General features: G+C 49.0%; 1 protein-coding gene across 1 annotated transcript; it reads left to right on the top strand.

Annotated features, from left to right (window-relative positions):
* The first annotated feature begins 2,936 nt into the window (after positions 1 to 2,936).
* On the top strand, positions 2,937 to 17,169 carry LAT2 (linker for activation of T cells family member 2). The gene is made up of 13 exons (XM_082294507.1): positions 2,937 to 2,974; positions 7,893 to 7,995; positions 8,672 to 8,711; positions 10,170 to 10,213; positions 11,057 to 11,111; positions 11,743 to 11,786; positions 12,544 to 12,582; positions 13,140 to 13,170; positions 13,305 to 13,384; positions 13,805 to 13,870; positions 14,646 to 14,708; positions 15,537 to 15,621; positions 16,858 to 17,169. The coding sequence occupies exons 2-13, from the start codon at positions 7,911 to 7,913 to the stop codon at positions 16,874 to 16,876; spliced, it is 651 nt and encodes a 216-aa protein (XP_082150633.1). The 5' UTR covers positions 2,937 to 2,974; positions 7,893 to 7,910; the 3' UTR covers positions 16,877 to 17,169.
* The last annotated feature ends 759 nt before the right edge of the window (positions 17,170 to 17,928 follow it).

Here is a 17,928-nt window from a genome sequence, read left to right as displayed (position 1 = left end):
TTCAGCTCAGAGAGATCTGACGTGCAGCTGGGGCAGGGGAGGAGGCAGCACTTCCCCTTTGCCTGGGGAAAAACTCGTTCCACTACGGCAGAGAGAAAAGCCGTTTCTAGGTGTACACAAAACTATCCAGGACTACTTCAGCACATCAGAAAATTTCCTCCAAGATATGGCTTGCATTAAAGCGCCATGAAAATGTTGCTAAACAAATGGAATTCATTGTAATCCCGGGTAGTGGTTGGGATGAGACACGTGTTCATTCTGTCTCAAAGCAAGAGGGGCTTGATGCTGGTGCACAGCAATGCTTGACTCGCAAAGCTGCTGAGCTTGGAGCCTGTTGGAGCTGGGAAAATGCATGAGCATGAGCTTGGAGCATGTTGGGGCTTTCTCAAACCTTCCAGCACTGGGTGTGTTTGTGCAGAAGGTGAGGTTTAGATGATGCCCTATTTTCCGGTCCTTGTTTCACTGCTGATTTTTGATCAGAGTTAGTCACAACACCTGATTCAAGCAAGCCAGCTGGTCTTGGAGCAGCCCCTACCTTTATCTGAAAGAATGTAAACCACCCCTCAGGGCATTTGGTTTCCCAGGGCCCAGGTAAGCTGTGCAGGGTAGAAGATGGGTTCTAATGAGCCCTCTAGGCCCAAGAGATCTCTCTGCAGCTTGTCAGCTTTATATCAAAAGGTGAAAAAGTGGGTTAGGTTAGCTGGTGAACCTGCCTGAAGGAGTAGGAACTATGTGTTTGTCATGGGGGGAAAACAAACCCAAGTTGAAACGGGTGAGCTTTAAAAAGAACATGAAAGGTGAAATTATACTGTGGTGTTTCTATAACTTATTGCAGTAGTTAAAAATGTGCTGCTCCTATGTCTTTGACCTTTTGTCAAATCAGAAATGGTTTCCAGCAGCAGGTCTCAATGAGGCAGAGGGGTTACAGGAGGGAGAGGGCAGACAAGGGTAGAGCCCAGTTTCCCAAGCCGGGTTTGATGCCTGAGGGGTCATTCTGTGTGTGTTGGAGGGGCGTTGGTCTGGCCTCACAAAGAGCAGAACCTGTGGCTGTGCTGGAGAGTTCTCAGAGTGGGGACTCATCCTAAACCTTTACATCCAGCCCTTCTTGGGAGAAATGTGAAGAAGGGAGATAGGATCCCCACAGAGGCATGTGCTGCTGCAGTAATTACCCTCTAATCAAGGTGGTTGGCCTCTCCAGAGGACTGATGCCTTTGAAGTGCATCACTCTGCCCAAGAGCTGTTATATCACACTGGAGTGACTCTGCTGCATTGCTCCTTGGGCACAGGAGCAGCTTCTGCCTGCTCTGAAGAGGCTGAGTGGTCCATCAGGGGACAGTCTGGGGACTAACACGAGGTGCAGCCCAAGCCAACCAGGGTAACGTCCACACCACAGCACCGAGTCATCCCTGAAGCTCTGAGACCCACCAGAGAACCTGTAAACAAATACGTGGCTCCTTTTTAGCAGTGGCTGTTCCTGATGTGATTGATTTCAGGTACAAAAGGCAAATTTAGTCTCCAGCATATTTAGACTATCAGTTCTGCTATAAAGAACTCTTTTGCAAAACTTCTGTTGTCAGCTTATGTTTGAACATGTAAAAACCCTGCAAGAAATCTGTTAGTAAACTATTTAATCATTAAGACCTCTGCTAGAAATGCCAATTTTGAAACAACTCTTTCGGCAGTGAAAAAAAACATTTCACCTTTTGCAATGTCCTTTACACAAAGACCACCCAGAAACCACGTGAGCAATTGAAAGCTGGGTCTGCCTCTTTTTATCTTTGGTTCAGATTATATTGATTTCAAGATAGGCTTCAGCACCCGGATTTTGTCTGGGAATGGCTCTGGAAGGTGCATTATTTTTGCATCTCAGGTTAGAATTGGAAGAGAGAAAGTCTATTTGCATGTACAGTGGTTAATATCTCATTGAAGTAATGTTTCCTCTGAAAGCTCAGTAGTCAGATTTCATCCCAGAGTTGCAAAAATTGTAACCAGTTGGCTCCTTAATCATTTTTGTGATGAAGAGTCCCCTTCTCGCACAGAGAGCTGGGTGTAGGTGGCTGGTTGTGGCAGCTTCAGAGTGCCCTAATTTAAATATAACAAAATTTCCCTTTACTGTGTAATTTACATGTAAGAGAGGCTTTGTAGAGCCTTAGTGAAAGCAGCATGAAACGTTTTGTTTATGGTTGTAACTCGTGAGCCCCGTGGCTCTTGCACTCTTGTTGCACAACCACGCATTTCTGTCTGTGTGCAGACTTCCCTAGTGCTGGAGTAGGGTCCCTCTTTCATGGAGTGTGACAGGGCTCACAGCCAGTACATAAATTCCCTATTATTCATTAACCCTCCTTATTCCATTCAAGCACCAAAAATTCTGAGGAATTACGGGTTTTTTTTATTTTGAGGAATGCAGTGAAATTGTGCCTGCTGCGTGCAAACTGCCAATGCTGAAACATATGAGCTGATTTTATTCTTACAGCGCTGGACAGCAGCTCCAGGTTCGCCCACTAGCAATGGTGACCTCGGGCTATTTGCTGCCTTTGAAACTCGTTACCATCTTTTCCATAAAAACTAAGAGAGGGCTTGCAGTTTGTTGTGCCTGCTTTGAGATTTTCCAGGCAGCGCCTGCCACTTCCAGCGCGCCGTGTCGTTCCTGTGAAGGCTCTTTGCCAAAAGGAAGCCTGAACTTTCCTTGGGGCACCAGCCCCATCTGAACCTCAAGGGAAGTGACCTCGGTGCCGTGCGTGGTCCGAGCCTCTCCCTGTCGCCACGGGGCCACCGTGAGCCGAGCGGGGTTGTGCAGGCGCCGTCCCTCGGGGAGCCGCGAGGCGCTGCCCGGATGCTGGGGTTGGTGATTCACAGGGGACAGGAAACCAGCAGCTGCTCCGAGCCCGGGAGGAACCGGCTCCAGCCCCGGCAGCTGCGCCCCAGAGGTGCTGGAGGAGATGGGACACAGCGGGGAGAGCGGCTGAGGCTGTGGGTAAGGCGGGGGAGGGAGGGAGGGAGGGATGGGGAAAGTGTCCGGAGGTGCTTGGGGCTCCTTTGGGGCCAGTAGCCCACCGAGCTCAGAGATCTCAGGTTAGACCTCGGTGACCCTTTAAAGAAGTTCAAGGTCATCCCTGTAAAACCTCTCTGAAAAGCAGCATGGTGGATGTTTCCTCCTCGCTGCTGCTCCTGGCCATCACCAGCTCCAAGGTGGGAATTACCAACTCTCTTCTCAGCAGCATTTAGACCCCTCTGGACCTGAGATGAGTCCGTCCCACACAGCCTGCATTGCCTGTTTTACAGTACTGTCCTTTACCTCTCCTCATCCATCTGCTGATGGAAACGTGGGTTTAATTACATTATTTCTGCACTCACATCTTCTAAAATACTCTGGAAGATTCAATCTGTGCTGAGCTTCCCTCATCCTTGCGTGGTCTTTCTTCTGGCTCCTGCCTGTAGCTTCTGGGACTGCTGCAGCCCACGCTGCTCCCCCTCCAAAGCCCAATCCTCAAAAATAGCTGATTCAAACGACAGTTTCTGGGTTTTCCATTGATTACAGACCTGACTGGTTTCATGGATATGAATGTATTTATTTTACTGCATGTAATTCTTGAAATTGCTAATTCTAGATGGAAAGAGATTTGGTTTTGCATCAGTTTTCTCTTGCGTGATCAATGCTCAGTGTAATATGGGCCATGAGGCAGATAATTTAGCAGAAGAGGGTAATTTTGGGATAATCTTGTGTGAGATTGGCTCATTTTCGTGGTACTGGAGTATGTAGTTACACAGGGGTTGCCTGTATTGCTAACATGGCATCCCCTGGGCTCCCAGTGGAAGTGGATGATGCTGTGAGGCTTCAATGCTGCCTGGAGCAGGGAAGTTACAAATACAAGATACGTCTATGAGTTACCTTTTTGTGCTGCCATGCCTGTTGTGACTGGGGTTTTGCACCGTATTTTCCACCCAAGGTTTTTTTTAAAAGTGTTTTCCGAAGTTATAATCTATGTGAAAGTTGGTTTATCAATTCTAATTTTCCCCTTTTATCATATGTTCTACTGAAATGCATCTATTGGCATAAAATCCTGATCTGCCTGAATAGCTGTAAAAACCCCAGACTTTAACTCTATGGCAGCAGCTTTCCTAAGAAGCCTGACACTGGCATAAATCTGGTAGGAAATGAGATGTACAGACCTCTGGAAAGGAGCTTTTTTGGAGGCTCAGTGCTGGTCATTGAAGTGGTTCCAGCCACAGGAGCTTCCTTGGTCTGAGACTTTAATTTCTGAATTGATGGGACTTTCTGTGGCAATCTGTGCCACACAGGCAAACAGAAAGTGGAGTTGCTTTTCTTAGACATGTTAGAGACATTGAGTCAAGCTGAATATTGCATCTGTTCAACAAGTCAGTGTGCTGAATTTCATATGGCGAGTCTTTAAATACACTCTCCACTTCGTATTTCATACCAGTGACTCATCCTACCAGCCTGAAGTAGAATAAATTTACTGCAAACTGGTGCAGACCACAAAACTTTCTGGAGGGGAGAGAAGGTGATTGGTTTATATTTGTCTTTTGGGGATTTTTTTGATGAATAGATAGAATACATAATATAAATACATTATTTTAGTCGTTATCTTGCAATGTAAACACAGGGGTGGGCTTGACGTCTGCAAAGGGCTAAAACGTCTTCAGCAGAAATTATCTCATGGAAAACCAGGCATTGCTGAGGCCACATCAACACATTCCTCACCCTCCTGGTTTCTCAGTAAAAAGGTAAAGTTCTCTTTAAGTGCTCTTGCAGGTTTTTTTTAGTGAGCTTTGTGCCTCTTCTGCTGCTTTTGGGAAGTTCTTCCAGACTTTCCATCCATTAGGAATTTTATTTCCAGTCTGTGCATATCCAGCTTATATCCACTCACTTTACATGCCATAATCACCTTAGTTCAATTCAAAAGTTTTTCCCATTTTGTTGTGCAGCTCTTGGACAGACGGACAGTGAGTGTCCATGTCCTCTTACTCTCCATTTCAGTGGAATTAAAAGCAGGAGACCTTTTCGTCTTCCGGGATAAAACCACCTCTCCTTCCCTTGGATCTTCATAGTGAGCCTTGTTACTGGGGTGAATCCTTAAATTAGGAATGACAAGACCTGGCACAGAGTGGATAAGATTTTGCAAGTTCATTAATTCTTCCTAAACTTTTTTTAGTAAGAAAAAGCCTGTCTCCTTGATTGCTAAAAATATCTGAGGCCAGAGAAGGAGCAGCCCCTGTTTGGGAAGGCGAGCTTCGCCCTCTGAAGGAGACCACAGCCCTATCCAGACTCCAGCGTGTTGCTCCCCCAGGCATTGCTTGTCTGGAGCAGCTGCTCCTGGGGGATTTGCGGGGTTGTGGTGCTCAGGGTGTGCCATGGCCCCCCTGGCTTCCTCAGCACAAAACGGGGAAAAACAGGCAAAAGGAGAAGAGAGAAGTGTATGAACAGAACAGGGCATTGCGACACTTAACTAAACTAGATGGGAACCTGTTTGCTCCCCGAGTCTGGGTTTAGCATCTTGAAAGCAGGGCTGGCCATCCATGAACTCCACATGTCCTTCTGTGCTGAGACCTCCATGGCTCGAGTCTATTTGTTCTCCTCTCCAACTCCCCAAGGCAGAGCACAGGGAAGCATGTTCAGCCTTCCAAATATTTTATTTATATCCTGCCAGCCATGAGTAAGTGCTTCCAGCCTTCTGCTTGTCATAAATCTGTTCATCACCTCCTTCTGTCATCTCCTTACTAGAGCAGGGCTTGTACCAAAAGAAAGGATTTTCCATGAACTTGGGTATTTGGGGAGCACGAATGATCTCAGGGCTGATGGTGTGTGTGTGACTTGGGGGATAAAGCTGTGATGGGGTGGGACACACCATGTCCTGTTCATCAGCCCCTCAAATAATCACTTTTTGTGTCCCTGGTGAGTGGGGGCTCAGGAGCAGCCAGGTTTTGCTGCCTCACTGCCCGCGACTGAAATAAAACTGGCTCTGGAAGGGAGAAGGTGGCCTGCCATGCAATGGGACAAACTAGGTCAGTGTTGTCAGGTGCCTTCAGCTCTGCCTTCCCTTCACTTTAAAGAAAAAAAAAGAGAGAAAAAAAAGAGAAAGAAAAAAGAGAAAAAAAGCCAGAAAGCCCACAAACAAAGCAGCAGCATTGCAGCCCTTTGTATTTTGGTCACCAGCATTGGGCCAACTTCCTGCAGCTGCCTCTTGGAGATGCTTTGGAGATGATCTACAGCTCATGATTTCCACGGGGGATGCTGAGCAAAGGAAAAATGATGGGAGAAACCACAGGGTTTTGACTAGGCCCTGTTGGGTTCTGGTCCTGCACCTCTGAGCTGGGTGCGTGGAGGTCTGGGCACTTAAATTTTGAACAACTCGTCTCATCTTCTTCAGGAAGTGCTGCAAAAAACTGTGCAGAGAAATAGAGGCCTCTGGGGGTCTATAAAGGGCAAAGCCATGGTGGAGCGAGTGCTGGTAGCTGCTGGGTCCTGAAGAGCCCAGGGAACCTGGAACATAACAGGAATAAGCCCAGTTTGTTCTCAAGCAAGGGGTGGTCTCAAAGCCTCATTGAGGTCACTTCTGGGCAGCCAGATGGTGTTTGGGAACCACTGAGGGGATGCTGACACCAAACCCCTTCAGCCATTGCTCCCTGTTTTGCTCAAGGTCTGTCTGAGTGGAAATGAGGGGCTTCCCTTCGTCTCCTTTCCCTGCCCCATGCTGATTTACACCATGATTATTTTCACCATGCCCTGGTAATTAGGACCTTGGCACAGGACTGAGACTTCAATGACAAACTGGACCACAAACCTCCCACCAACATGCTCAGCTGCTGTCCCAAGTGCTTGGCAGGGACAGGAGGATGTTGCTCAGTCCCCACAGGCTCAGCTGCCATGGAAGGCTTTGGGTTTTCTCCGACGCAACTTCCAAACTTCTGTGGAGTTTGGGCAGAGAAATGTTGTTTATTCCACTTTAATCAGGCAGAGGCAGAAGGTGCTGAGCAGGGCAGTATCAAGCTGCTGCTTTCTATTGTCTGCTACTGGCATTTGTTTCATTAATTTGAATTATTTTAATTATCAATTATTATAACGTATCTTTCCTCCTCCATTCACCAGTATAATCCAAGCTTAAGTTGTAATAAGAGAGGTTGAAGGTAGGCAGTAGGAAAGCTTCCTGCCAGCCAGAGCGATGACGTACTGGCCTTTGGCACATTGAAGCATCTCCATCCCTAGGGAAAAAAGTTTATTAAAAACACAAAATAAATTAAAATAATCTGTAATTTTAAAAAATCTGGCCCTGGGGAATAGGAATGGGCTAAATGATCCATCTCAGTGCCAGCAGGCTGCTTTCTGTGATATTTATAGGATGTTTTGTATTTTAAAGGAAGAAGTTGAAGCCAAATCATGCTGATTGTTGAAAACTGTTAGCTGCTGTTTCTGGAAAAGCCTGTCATGGAAAGGAGGGGAAGGAGCCGGTGGCTGAGCCAGCTCAATGCAGAAAAAGGCACAGGGAATTTAACAGTGGAAGTCACTCTGAGCTGCAGAAAAGAGCCAGAGCACATTGTGCAAAGGTCTCGACCATTTAACTATTGCTGAGTGCCTCCCTTTTTCCCTCTATTCTAGATATTAAAAAATTACTGTCTGCTGACAGCGTTTGATGGCAGCAGTGTGGGTTTGGGGATTAGGAATGAGTAATTCGGAGCAGTGCAGGAAAGGGCATTGCCTCTGCTGCCCCGTCATACAACCCGAAAGTGCCTTCTGCACCCTCAGCAGCCTCCTGGCTCCATGGGGGTGAGGGCAAACAGCACGTGGCTTTTTGGGGGTAAAAGCTCTGTGAGGGATAGCCTCACACCCCCGTGTGCTCCCCCAGCTCACGGGGTCCCCTTGCCATGTGTTTCAGGCTGGATTTGGCTGGGCCATGGTGCAGCCGGAGCTGTGGGCGGCTGCGGCGCTGATGCTGCTCGGGGCGGCCCTCAGCCTCTGCCTCAAGTGCCAGCGCTCCGGTAAGTTCTGCCCGCGGGCTCCGGGTCCTGCCCGCCGCCCTGGCTGGGCTTTCCTCTTGGAATGTCCCCCCTCCCCCCGTGTGGATTTGGTTCTGCTCAGCCATGGACCAGCTTTGTCCTTGTGGGGATGCTCACACAGCTTGAGCGGGGAAGAGGCTCTGCCAGAGAGCTGCGGGGGAAGGAGCACCCAAACTGCAGCAGCCCTTCCTTGGGGTGGGTGCAACACTGTGGGCTGCAGACCCCTCTCCGTGGTCATCGTGGTGGGTGGCTTTGGGACTCCACCTGGGAGGACCAGCTCTGGTTACACAAATCCTGCAGAGGGTCTGGGACAGGAGGGCAGGCATGGAAGGGGAGTCTGGAGGATAAATTCATACAGACAGTAGGGTGAGCACCCAGTGGGGTTTGAGCCCCTTCCCAAGCACTGGGGGGGTTTTAGTGGGGGAGAGGCTGCAGTTTGGGGACAGGACTGGTTGCTTTGCTTTGTGGGGTTTGAGACAAAAACCACAATTTAAACATGGTTTCAAAAAATTTCATCAAAACCCTAGTGCAGCTGCTGCTCACTGCCTCCACTGTCCTGATGTGTTGAAGAAGTTCTGTGAATGTATTTTATTGGCCTTTCTGATCTCTAACTCCCAAATCATCCTTTCTAAGAGCTTTTTGTTCCCTTGTCTTCCAGCTACCAAACGGGAGACACAGCTCCATGAGCAGAGGAGCCAGTAAGTTGCCTTTCCCTGTTGTGTTTCTCCCCCAAACAACTCACCCAGGGTGAGCCCCAGAGCCAGATCCAGGCTGAAATCTGGGTTTATATGAAATAAAATAATGCCAGGATGGGATGTAAGGTGGTGTCCCCCAGCCCAAGGTGCTGCTGAAGGGGCAATGCCTTTACAGAGAATAATCCAAAATTAAACTGAAGCTCTGACTGTGATGTCTTGAGTCATTAACTAGTTGGAAAAAGGTCTGGGAGAGAAGGGCAAGTTCTTATCCTGTTCTGTTGTGCCCTGAGATGAGACAGAAAGGTTGGTTACTTCGTAAAGAAGCCCCTGCCCTTGGCTGGTGCTGGTGGGACCCTGTACCAGAGCAACCACTGACCTGCGGCACAAGAAATGAAGGAAATGCAGTGTACACACATGCACCACCCCTTATTTCCTTCAGCAACAGACAAACCACAGTAAATTACATTTAAAAAGAAAAGTTGGGTTGTAAGCTTTGTTACAAGAGCAAACGAGGTGCAACAGGGCTCTGCAAAGGCCTCCAAGGGTTGGGGTGTTTGTTTCTGTGGGGAAAGGCTCCAGAGGGATCCCTTGCAGACTGATGGAGCAGCCACTGAAGGCTCCATCCCCCACGGGCTCCATCCCTCACAGACTCTTGCTGAATTGTCTCAACTTCTTGAAACATACCTGGGTTAGGTGCTTTGACTTCAGTTTTGTGGTGGCGTGTGCTCTTTTTAGAGATGTGGTGTGGGTGTCTTGCAAGCAAAGTGGTTTGACTCTACGTTTGGGTTTTTTGATATCTCTCCCACCAGCCCTGTGCCATGAATCCCAGCTGGGTATGGGGCAACCCCAATGAAAGAGGGGGAAATGGTTCCCAAAATTGGAGTTAATAAGTGTCTGTGTAGAAACACCTGCAGTAGAAAAGGTGTTGAATCCTCTCGTGCTCTGAAAAGCAGCTCTCCTATTAACTAAAAAGTAAAGAGGTTACTGGGCATAGGTTATCACTGATAACATTATTTTATTCATATTGATGTTAAGGAATGATGGGAGGGGCAGAGGCAGCAGTGGAGGCGAAGCAGTGGGGTTTGAAGCCATTTCATGCATGAACATCCATTTTTTTGTGGGTAAAAAGGCTCTCCTGGCCTTTGGTTGCTGAAGCATCAGAATGGGAATCCTAAAAGATGTTTTCCTTATCCCTGAACCCTTCCCTTAACTGATGTTGGCTGCTCTACCAGTGGTCCAAAACCACATATTGTCTTTAAAGGATCAAAGAAGAGTCTCCAGGAAGATGCTGCCAGCTCATACAGGCCCCGCATGACATGCTGAGTGATGCAGCTTGGCATGTCACAGAGCCCAGCATGGTGCTCTCTGCCCTCCACTCACCAAAGAGTCAAGTCTCTTTTATCTGTTTTCTTTGTCATAAACCCCAAAATTCAGCTGATGTTTCACTGCTATTTTTTCCAGGCTCGAAAGCCAGCAGAGATTTGAGGTGATTCGATCCCATACCAGTGAGTATGAGCATTGCATGTGGCTCCTGCCTCGTGGTGTGGGGGCTCTGCATGCATAGAGCAGGGTGAAAGTAATATTCAAAGGGTCACCTTGAAGCCAGGCCATGAAATGATGAGGCCTGGATTGTCCAAGCCACCTTAGATGCTTCTAGGGATGCGAATTCTGAGCTCTAGGAAAAAAATGCCTTTTGCATTGAAAATAATTCACTAAAGCAATGTTGTTGAAAAGTGACACCTCAACTTCTGGGGCTCTTGGAACCATGCTGTGCACCCTGTGAAAATGAAGGTGTGGGTGATAGGAGTGACTCATTCATCATCCCCCCTCACTGCTTCCTGCGGCAGGTTGGGTTCAGCGCTGACCTTTTGGCTTTTATATCACAATGAGCAGCTGCTGAGTCCATGTGAAATGTGTCCGTCTGCAGATGGCTCTGCCCTGCCCCAGGACTCTGCTGGGTCCAAGCCCCTCAACCCCTCCACAAGTCTCTGTTTCGTCCCAGCCCGACCAAAGCTCTCGACTGCACCTCACAGTGTGGAGGGAGGGGAATGACCCCCAAATCGAGCGGGTTTGGGGGACAACAGGCAACAAGGCAGCAGCTGGGATTGTAGCTTCCTCCAGCAAGTGTTTGCAAGCTCTGCGGTCTGCACAGACACCAGCTTTTTCTCTAGTTGTTTCCTGTTTTGACCATTTTTGAACATTCAAGGAACAATTTGGAAGCTATTTTAGGATGCATTAGGAAAATGCTTGCCAGTCCTGGGGATTCCTCTCTGGTGGATGTTCTGTGCTCTTTGAAATATCTGCTGCTGCCATAATAATTTACACGATAATTGTGTTGTCGTTGCCAGCTGCAACCCGAAGGCTGGAAAAAATTAAGGAACCTGAAAACTTCTCAATAGCAAGGTAGGTAAAAAACTCAAATAAAATCTAGCTCTAGAGCCAAGGTTGGATGAAGTTCACACAACATACATGAACATTTGGGATTGCATTCTGGGCCCTATAGATGTGGCTTGGACTGTATTTAGAATCAAAGAATAGTTTGGGTTGCAAGGGACCTTTCAAGGTCATCTAGTCCAACCCCCCAGTGAGGAGCAGGGACATCTTCAACTTGATCAGGTTGCTTCATTTATCGATGGTCAATAGTATGTTTAGACTTCTTCTGGATTTTCTTCAGTCTGACTGCATTCTTCTGGCAACTGATCTGGCAACTGGGAAGTGAGCTGTGGCTGTACATAATAGATACATTGTGGAAAAGAAATGGCCATTATTCACTTACAAGCAGTTTGATGTGAAAAATCCCCTTCTCCCCATCACCAAAACCCCCAGAAACTGCACAGCCATGATAACTCTGCTGCAGTGTTCAAACACAGTTATTTTTGTCTTGGGATTTTACCCCAAATTCTTCATCTCCCCTTGCTCCGTGTGTGTTTGATAACCTCACAGGGAAGTTTCATGGATGGTCCTTCTGATGGCGTGTAACTGCTGGTAGGGAATGCTCAGACCTGGGATTTTAGGTCTCATTTCTCTCTTTCAGGAAAGCCACCGAAGAGCTCAGTGCTTCCTGTCACACTGGATATGGTGAGCAGCTTCCTAGGACAGGCAGATACAATGAACCACAGAATCACAGAACGGTTCGGGTTGGAAAGGACCTTAAAGATCATCTCCTTCCAACCCCCTGCCATGGGCAGGGACACCTTCCACTATTCCCAGCTTGCTCCAAGCCCTGTACAGCCTCGCCTTGGACACTTCCAGGGATGGGGCAGTCACAGCTTCTCTGGGCACCCTGTGCCAGAGCCTCACCACCCTCATAGGGAAAAACTTCTTCCCAATATCCCATCTATCCTTGTCCTCTGTCAGTGGGAAGCCATTCCCCCTTGTCCTGCCACTCCCAGCCCTTGTCCAGTCTCTCTTGCCTCCAGACACTGAAAGGGGCTCTAAGGTCTCCCCAGAGCCTTCTCTTTTCCAGGCTGAACAACCCCAGCTTTCCCAGCCTGTCTCCAGAGCAGAGGGGCTCCAGCCCTTGGAGCATTTTTGTGCACTCCTCTGGACTTGATCCAACAAGTCCACCTCCATCTTAATTTGAGTCTATCCTAGGTCTGAGTTTAAAGCCCAGTGCTCATCCTGCTCTGGCTGACCAGTCTTGGTTAGAGCCACAGGCACAGATTGTTTAAAATATTCCCCCTGGCTGTCCCAATTCCTGTACCCTGGAGTGTCCAACCTTGCAGCCATGTCCCCTGACCTCAGAGCTGAGTGGGGGTAGAGCTGCTGCTGCTGAAATACTCAGTGTCTCCATTGTCAAACTGCTCCCATCACTCCCATCATCTCTTGTCCCCAGGGAGCAGGGATGAGTCCAGGTACCAGAATTTCCTTGCAGGTAAGTGCTGCAGCCACATGTATGGGGGTTTGGGAAGGAAGGCTGCCGAGGGGATGGGAGGTCCCAGGGCATGGGAGCTGGCAGGGAGCACACAGGCAGCTGGCACTGCACCTGGCAGAGCTCTGGCTCGGTCAGTTTAGAGATTGCTTTGTAAGACACACACTGATCTGACTAACGGGCAGAGCTCCCGAGCCCTCTGCTCCCTCCCGGGGCAGTGTGAGCTGGTGCTTGCCCTAAGAGGATTATTGGTACGTGGGGCTGTGCTCTCCTTTCCCAAGCTGGGAAGCATATTCCCCATCTCCCTGCCAGCTGGCAGGATGTGTCCATGAGAAGTGCAGAGCCAGGGTTTTCTCAGGACCTGGGGTGAATCAGGGCTACCTCCCCCTGCTCCAGCCACCTGGCTCTGCTGTGGATGGGCTTCGGGGCTGTGCCAGGGCTTGTGGCTGCTGGGGACATCGGCTGTGGCTGTGCTGGGGGGTTTGTCCAGCTGTGCCCAGGGATGGCTGTTCAGGTTGATGCTATGGTGGGGTGCTGACAGCAAACCCTTGTCCTTGCAGAGAACTGCCTGCAAGAAGATGCTGCCTATGTGTAAGTACCCTGTGTTGCCACCAGCCCGGTCGAGTGGAGCCATACTGGTCCCAGTGCTGTCCTGGTACTCCCATAGCTCAGCCTGGGAAGCCTGTGCCAGGCAGGAGGAGCTAACAGTGCTGCTCTTCTCACAGGGAGCCCGTATCTCTGGATTACTACTACAACTGCACCAGGTTCTTCGCCCCACCCCGTGGTAGCTGCCCAGGCAAGCAAGGTGGGTTCCTTCGCATGGCTGTCCCGTGGCTTCAGGGAGCTTGTGAGACTGTTCTTGCTGAGGTCTGTGCATCACTGTGTACGGCCTGAAGCAAGTGTGGGTCCAGGAGACACATTCATTAAAAGGGTGTAGCAGGGCTGTGGGGCTTGAGGGATGTCCAAGCCCCCATCAGTCCATCTGTTGCCTATAAACAGGACAGCCCAAAACCATTGGTGATAATGCTCCTGTGGGAGTGACCACCCAATTCCACTGCACTGGGATATCCCATCCCTAGGTCACCACAGGCCATCACAAAGACTATCTATCTTTTAGCTAATCTACATTTCATTGTGGGAAACAGCCCCCTCCTGCTGAGGGATCTTCCCAGGTCACTTAGACTTCCTTAGGTCCTTTGTCACTCCTCTTTCTTCTCTCTGTCAGAGAAAGATGAGGATTCCTATTCCTATGAAAATGTCACCATTGGAGCGTCTCGGGGCTCCGATCCAGGTAGGTGTGTTGCTGTCATGGTTCGTGTGTGTTACACAAAGTGCAGAGAGGGACGGTGACCTGCTTGGCCAAGAGAAACCTGCTTGTTCACAGCTCAGCTCTTCCTACTGGCTCTGTGCCATGGAGCTGGAGCTCCAGGGGCGGCTGCACGCACAGAGCAGGCCTGGAGCATTTCCCCTTTCTGCAGGAAAATGCACGTGGTGATACCTCCAACCTGATCCCTTTGACTTGGTGGTTTCTGCAGCAATTCAGGAGCTTTGGGGTCTACATCTCTAGGTTTTTAGTGTTGTTACAGCCAGCCTGATCATGGTTCTAGCCCATGGTTCAGCTTTCTCACCGTATCCAGTACAAGAAGGCTGCAGCCACGAAGCTTCTGGAGGATGACATTGGCCCAGTGTCCATTCAGGGCTTCCAGCATCAGTCCTGGGATGTTGTAATCAAAAAAGGAAGTCAGTTTGGTTTCCTTCTGTGAGTTAACACACGCTTTCTGCACTGCTAAAGCCTGCCCTGCTCCTGCCTGGCTTTGTGCAGAGTGATTAGAGGAGGCAGGATCAGCAGGGACCCGTCTGATCCCCATCCGTGCCTGCACATATCCAGGCACATGGCCAGGGCTGGAAAAATGATGAGGCAGCATCAGCAGATCCGTGCTGGCTGGAAACTCGGCCACGTGCGCTGCGCAGTCAGGGTGCGGTGGTAGGAGGGGGGTTTCACAAAGGCCCATTTTTAGTCCATTTGCTGTTCAGTATTGTCCTGTCCAAACTCTTCCTTGTCACAGATGACACTGTAGACTATGAGAACAGCATGGCGATACACACATGGAAACTCCAGCAAGGGCAAGGTACGTTCTCAGCTGTTATTTGCTGTTTGGGGATGGGGCTCATGGGCAGACTGCCTGCTACACTAGGCCAGTATAGACCATGCCAGGGCAACACAGCCATCACCCTTGTCTTGAATTAATTTTTTCCCCAACTGTCTGTGATAAATATCCAAGGCAATGTGCAAATTGCTGCACATGTCCATAACTGAATGCTGCTCCATTGGGGCATGGTGTTTCTCATACTCAAAAGGCCACCATTTGGGTGGCTGTGCCTAAACCCTGACCATGGGATGCTACAGAAAAATGTTGCTCTTCAGGTCTTATATCCTCTTACATTTGAGGTTGTCCCAGTGCAAGCACAGCTGTGTAATCCCCTGTGACACAGAACTGTGTGCACACACCCACTGGGTCAGCCCTTGACTCTCCTGCTGTAATCAGGGGGCCTATTTCTCAAGTTGACCTTTTAACTGCAGTTTAATCTAACGTGTGGCTTCCTGTGAGGCATGGGGGGGAGTTCTGGCCTGGGAGATAGTGGGGAGTGTACACATAGATATTTAAGAGCTTTTTGTCTCTGGTGTGAAAGTTGCCTAAGGAAACTGATTCCTGTTTGCACACTCTCTAGATTAAATCCCTTTTGGCTCTGAAGAGCTGCCCAGAGTGTTTGCAAATTTGCTATGATCATTTTGAATCCTCTTCAATGAGACCTTGACACTGATCTAAGGTTTCTTAGACCAGGCACAAAAACACATCAGCACCAAAGGCTAAATATTGGCAGGACACATGGTGTGTCAGTGGTCTGTGTGTTTTTACATCAACTCACTGATGAGTGCTTCCCATCCTCACCCACAGCCCCGCTGACAGAGAGCCCGGATGATGAGCCAGACTACATCAACGCGGGTCCTGTGTCAGGCCCTGCCCTGCTATCAGAGCAAAGGTAGGAACAGAGTAAATGGTTGATATGTTTATGTAGAGTGGAAGGATTTGGTTTATGGTGTTTATTTAGGGGTGGGAGGATTTGGTTTATGCCAAAGGGAGTTCGGCTGGCAGCACCAGCACAGCAGCCCACATGGGCAGAGGAGGAGTGGGAGGAGCCCACCCTGTGCTGTGCCACATCTCTGGCTAATGCCAAGCTGACTAACACGGACCACGGAGACAAATTTGTCCAAGTCCATGTCCCAGCTCCAGTGCTGCCCTCCTCCAACAGGCACAGGAACTCTGAACTGCTCCAGAGCAGCTTAAGGCAGCGCTGCTACGTGCTGTGGACAGGGACACCCAGAACCCCCCTGCTCTGAGCAGGGATTCCCTCAGCTAAGCCCTGCCTGCTGTGCTAAGACCACATATCCTGCCCCATTATCAGCACCATCCTGATGCTGCTGATAAAGAATTAGTCAAGGAAGATAAAGGAAAAAAACCTGCAGAGAGCTGCAGGAAGGTTGCATGACAGAGGGACAGTGAACGACGTACTCGTTAGTGCTGGTCACCCTGCTCCAGGCTGGACTAGGACTCCAGCTGGGAGATGGACTGGGACCAGTATCGCTCTCCTTGTTGGATTTTTACTCTCTTGAGCACCTGCAGAGACCCAGTGGGGTTGTCCTTATGCCATGTGCCAGCTGCTGTAGTTTTATAGGGTTTTATATTCCCCAGACTGTAGACACCAGCAGTGCACAGACTCCCAAAATCAGATCTTTCTGAAGCCATGCAGACTATTTAAGATTTGTACCCACCATGCAAAGCACAGTCATCCCATTCTGCACCCTATGGCATTTGCTTCTGCCAGATGTAGCTGGACATGGAAAAACCCAGCCTGAGAAACCTGACCCAGCCATACCTTGCTGCCAGGCATTTTTTGCCATTATAATGATGCCTCTGTTGTAGCCTTTGCCAGCATAATAATATTCTGAAATCTCAATGTCCAACCAACAAATGCCAGCAGAAGTTCTCCACCAAGGGAGGCTGAATTGAGGAATGGCCTCCTGGTGCCTCCATGTGTCCTGCTCTGATCAGGGATCATCCTCCAGGAGCACAACTGGTGTTTCTGCTTAGACATGGACATTTTGTAGTGTATGTCACTGCTTGTCCCTGGAAAGAAAATGTAGCAGGCAGAAGAGTTAAGTTGAAAGCAGGGATTAAAAGTCAATGGACTCACTGTTTTTTCTCCTCTTATTTCAAGTATTCTGCATGAAGTCTGAAGAAATCTTTTGCTGAGCTGTAGGAGTGCACCCAGCGAACGTGCACAGGGAGAGGGGAGATTTCCATGCCTCAGTGAAATCTCTTCTCCAAACTGTGCCTGCAATGATGTAGAAGGGGTGTTACTGAAAGGAAGAAATGCGCTGCTTGAAGCCCCACGGAAGTCCAGCTGCAAACCGCTGCCCCCAGCGACCATGGGCAAGCCCCAGGCTCCTCATCCCATCTCATTTCCCTGCATGTCCACTCGGGGGAAGATGGCCAGTCTGGGCAATGTTTTCTGCTGTCAGGCATGAAATGAATCCTTAACTTGCTGAGCAGTAATGCAGCCGGCTACCTAATTTGTCAGGGTGACTCATGCACGATGGTATTAAGCCATAGGGATTATGTTTGGATTTAGTTCCTGTGCTCTCCTACAGAAGCAGTTTCCTACACAAGAGGAACTGGCAAGACAGAGGTTGTGTTTATAACAGCAGTGGTTGTCTGGAGCTGAATGAGATTCCAACCTGTTCACAAAAGCTAAAGAGGATTAAATGCCTGCCTTATCCATGGCTTGTAATTCACAGTGTTGGTCTATAGCAGTTTTCCTCATGTTTCAGTATCTGTTTCATAATGATACAAAGCACCAGCAACAACTGTGAGGGTCAGATCCACAGCCACCAGCCTCAGAAACTGTACCAGTCCCTCAATATGGCTGTAGGAACATCATCCCAGAAAAAGAATCTCTATCTCCTGAGCCCTGATGCACAGATCTGGCACTTCTGGAACACTTATTTATTAAAACTGAAAGCATCCAAAGAAAATGGGGCGTTTTGTTACGGTTTGCAATGATACAGATGTCTTCATGGTCAGGTGACACAGAAATGGGAGGACTTGAGGTGACATGGAGTAATGTGCAGGATCTTATGGGGAGAAAATGCCTTAAAAGCCTTCTTCCTCAAAATCGGATTGGAAAACTGTGTTTCAGGAAAGAACACAGCCCACACTCACGGTGAGTGAGCAGAGAAGGGGAGCTAAGGGTTAGAGAGCCGTGGAGTGGGAGAAGGGATGTCAGGCA

Source organism: Coloeus monedula (genome assembly GCF_965178545.1).
Source record: "Coloeus monedula genome assembly, chromosome: 20".
Lineage (NCBI taxonomy): Eukaryota > Metazoa > Chordata > Aves > Passeriformes > Corvidae > Coloeus > Coloeus monedula.
This window is presented reverse-complemented; position numbering and strand designations above follow the sequence as displayed.

Bases quoted from the DNA above. Each gene is read 5' to 3' on its own strand.
- LAT2 (XM_082294507.1), top strand. From the start codon at position 7,911: ATGGTGCAGCCGGAGCTGTGGGCGGCTGCGGCGCTGATGCTGCTCGGG. The intron at 11,112-11,742 runs GTAGGTAAAAAA...TCTCTCTTTCAG, and splicing joins GAAAACTTCTCAATAGCAAG to GAAAGCCACCGAAGAGCTCA. The intron at 13,171-13,304 runs GTAAGTACCCTG...CTCTTCTCACAG, and splicing joins CAAGAAGATGCTGCCTATGT to GGAGCCCGTATCTCTGGATT.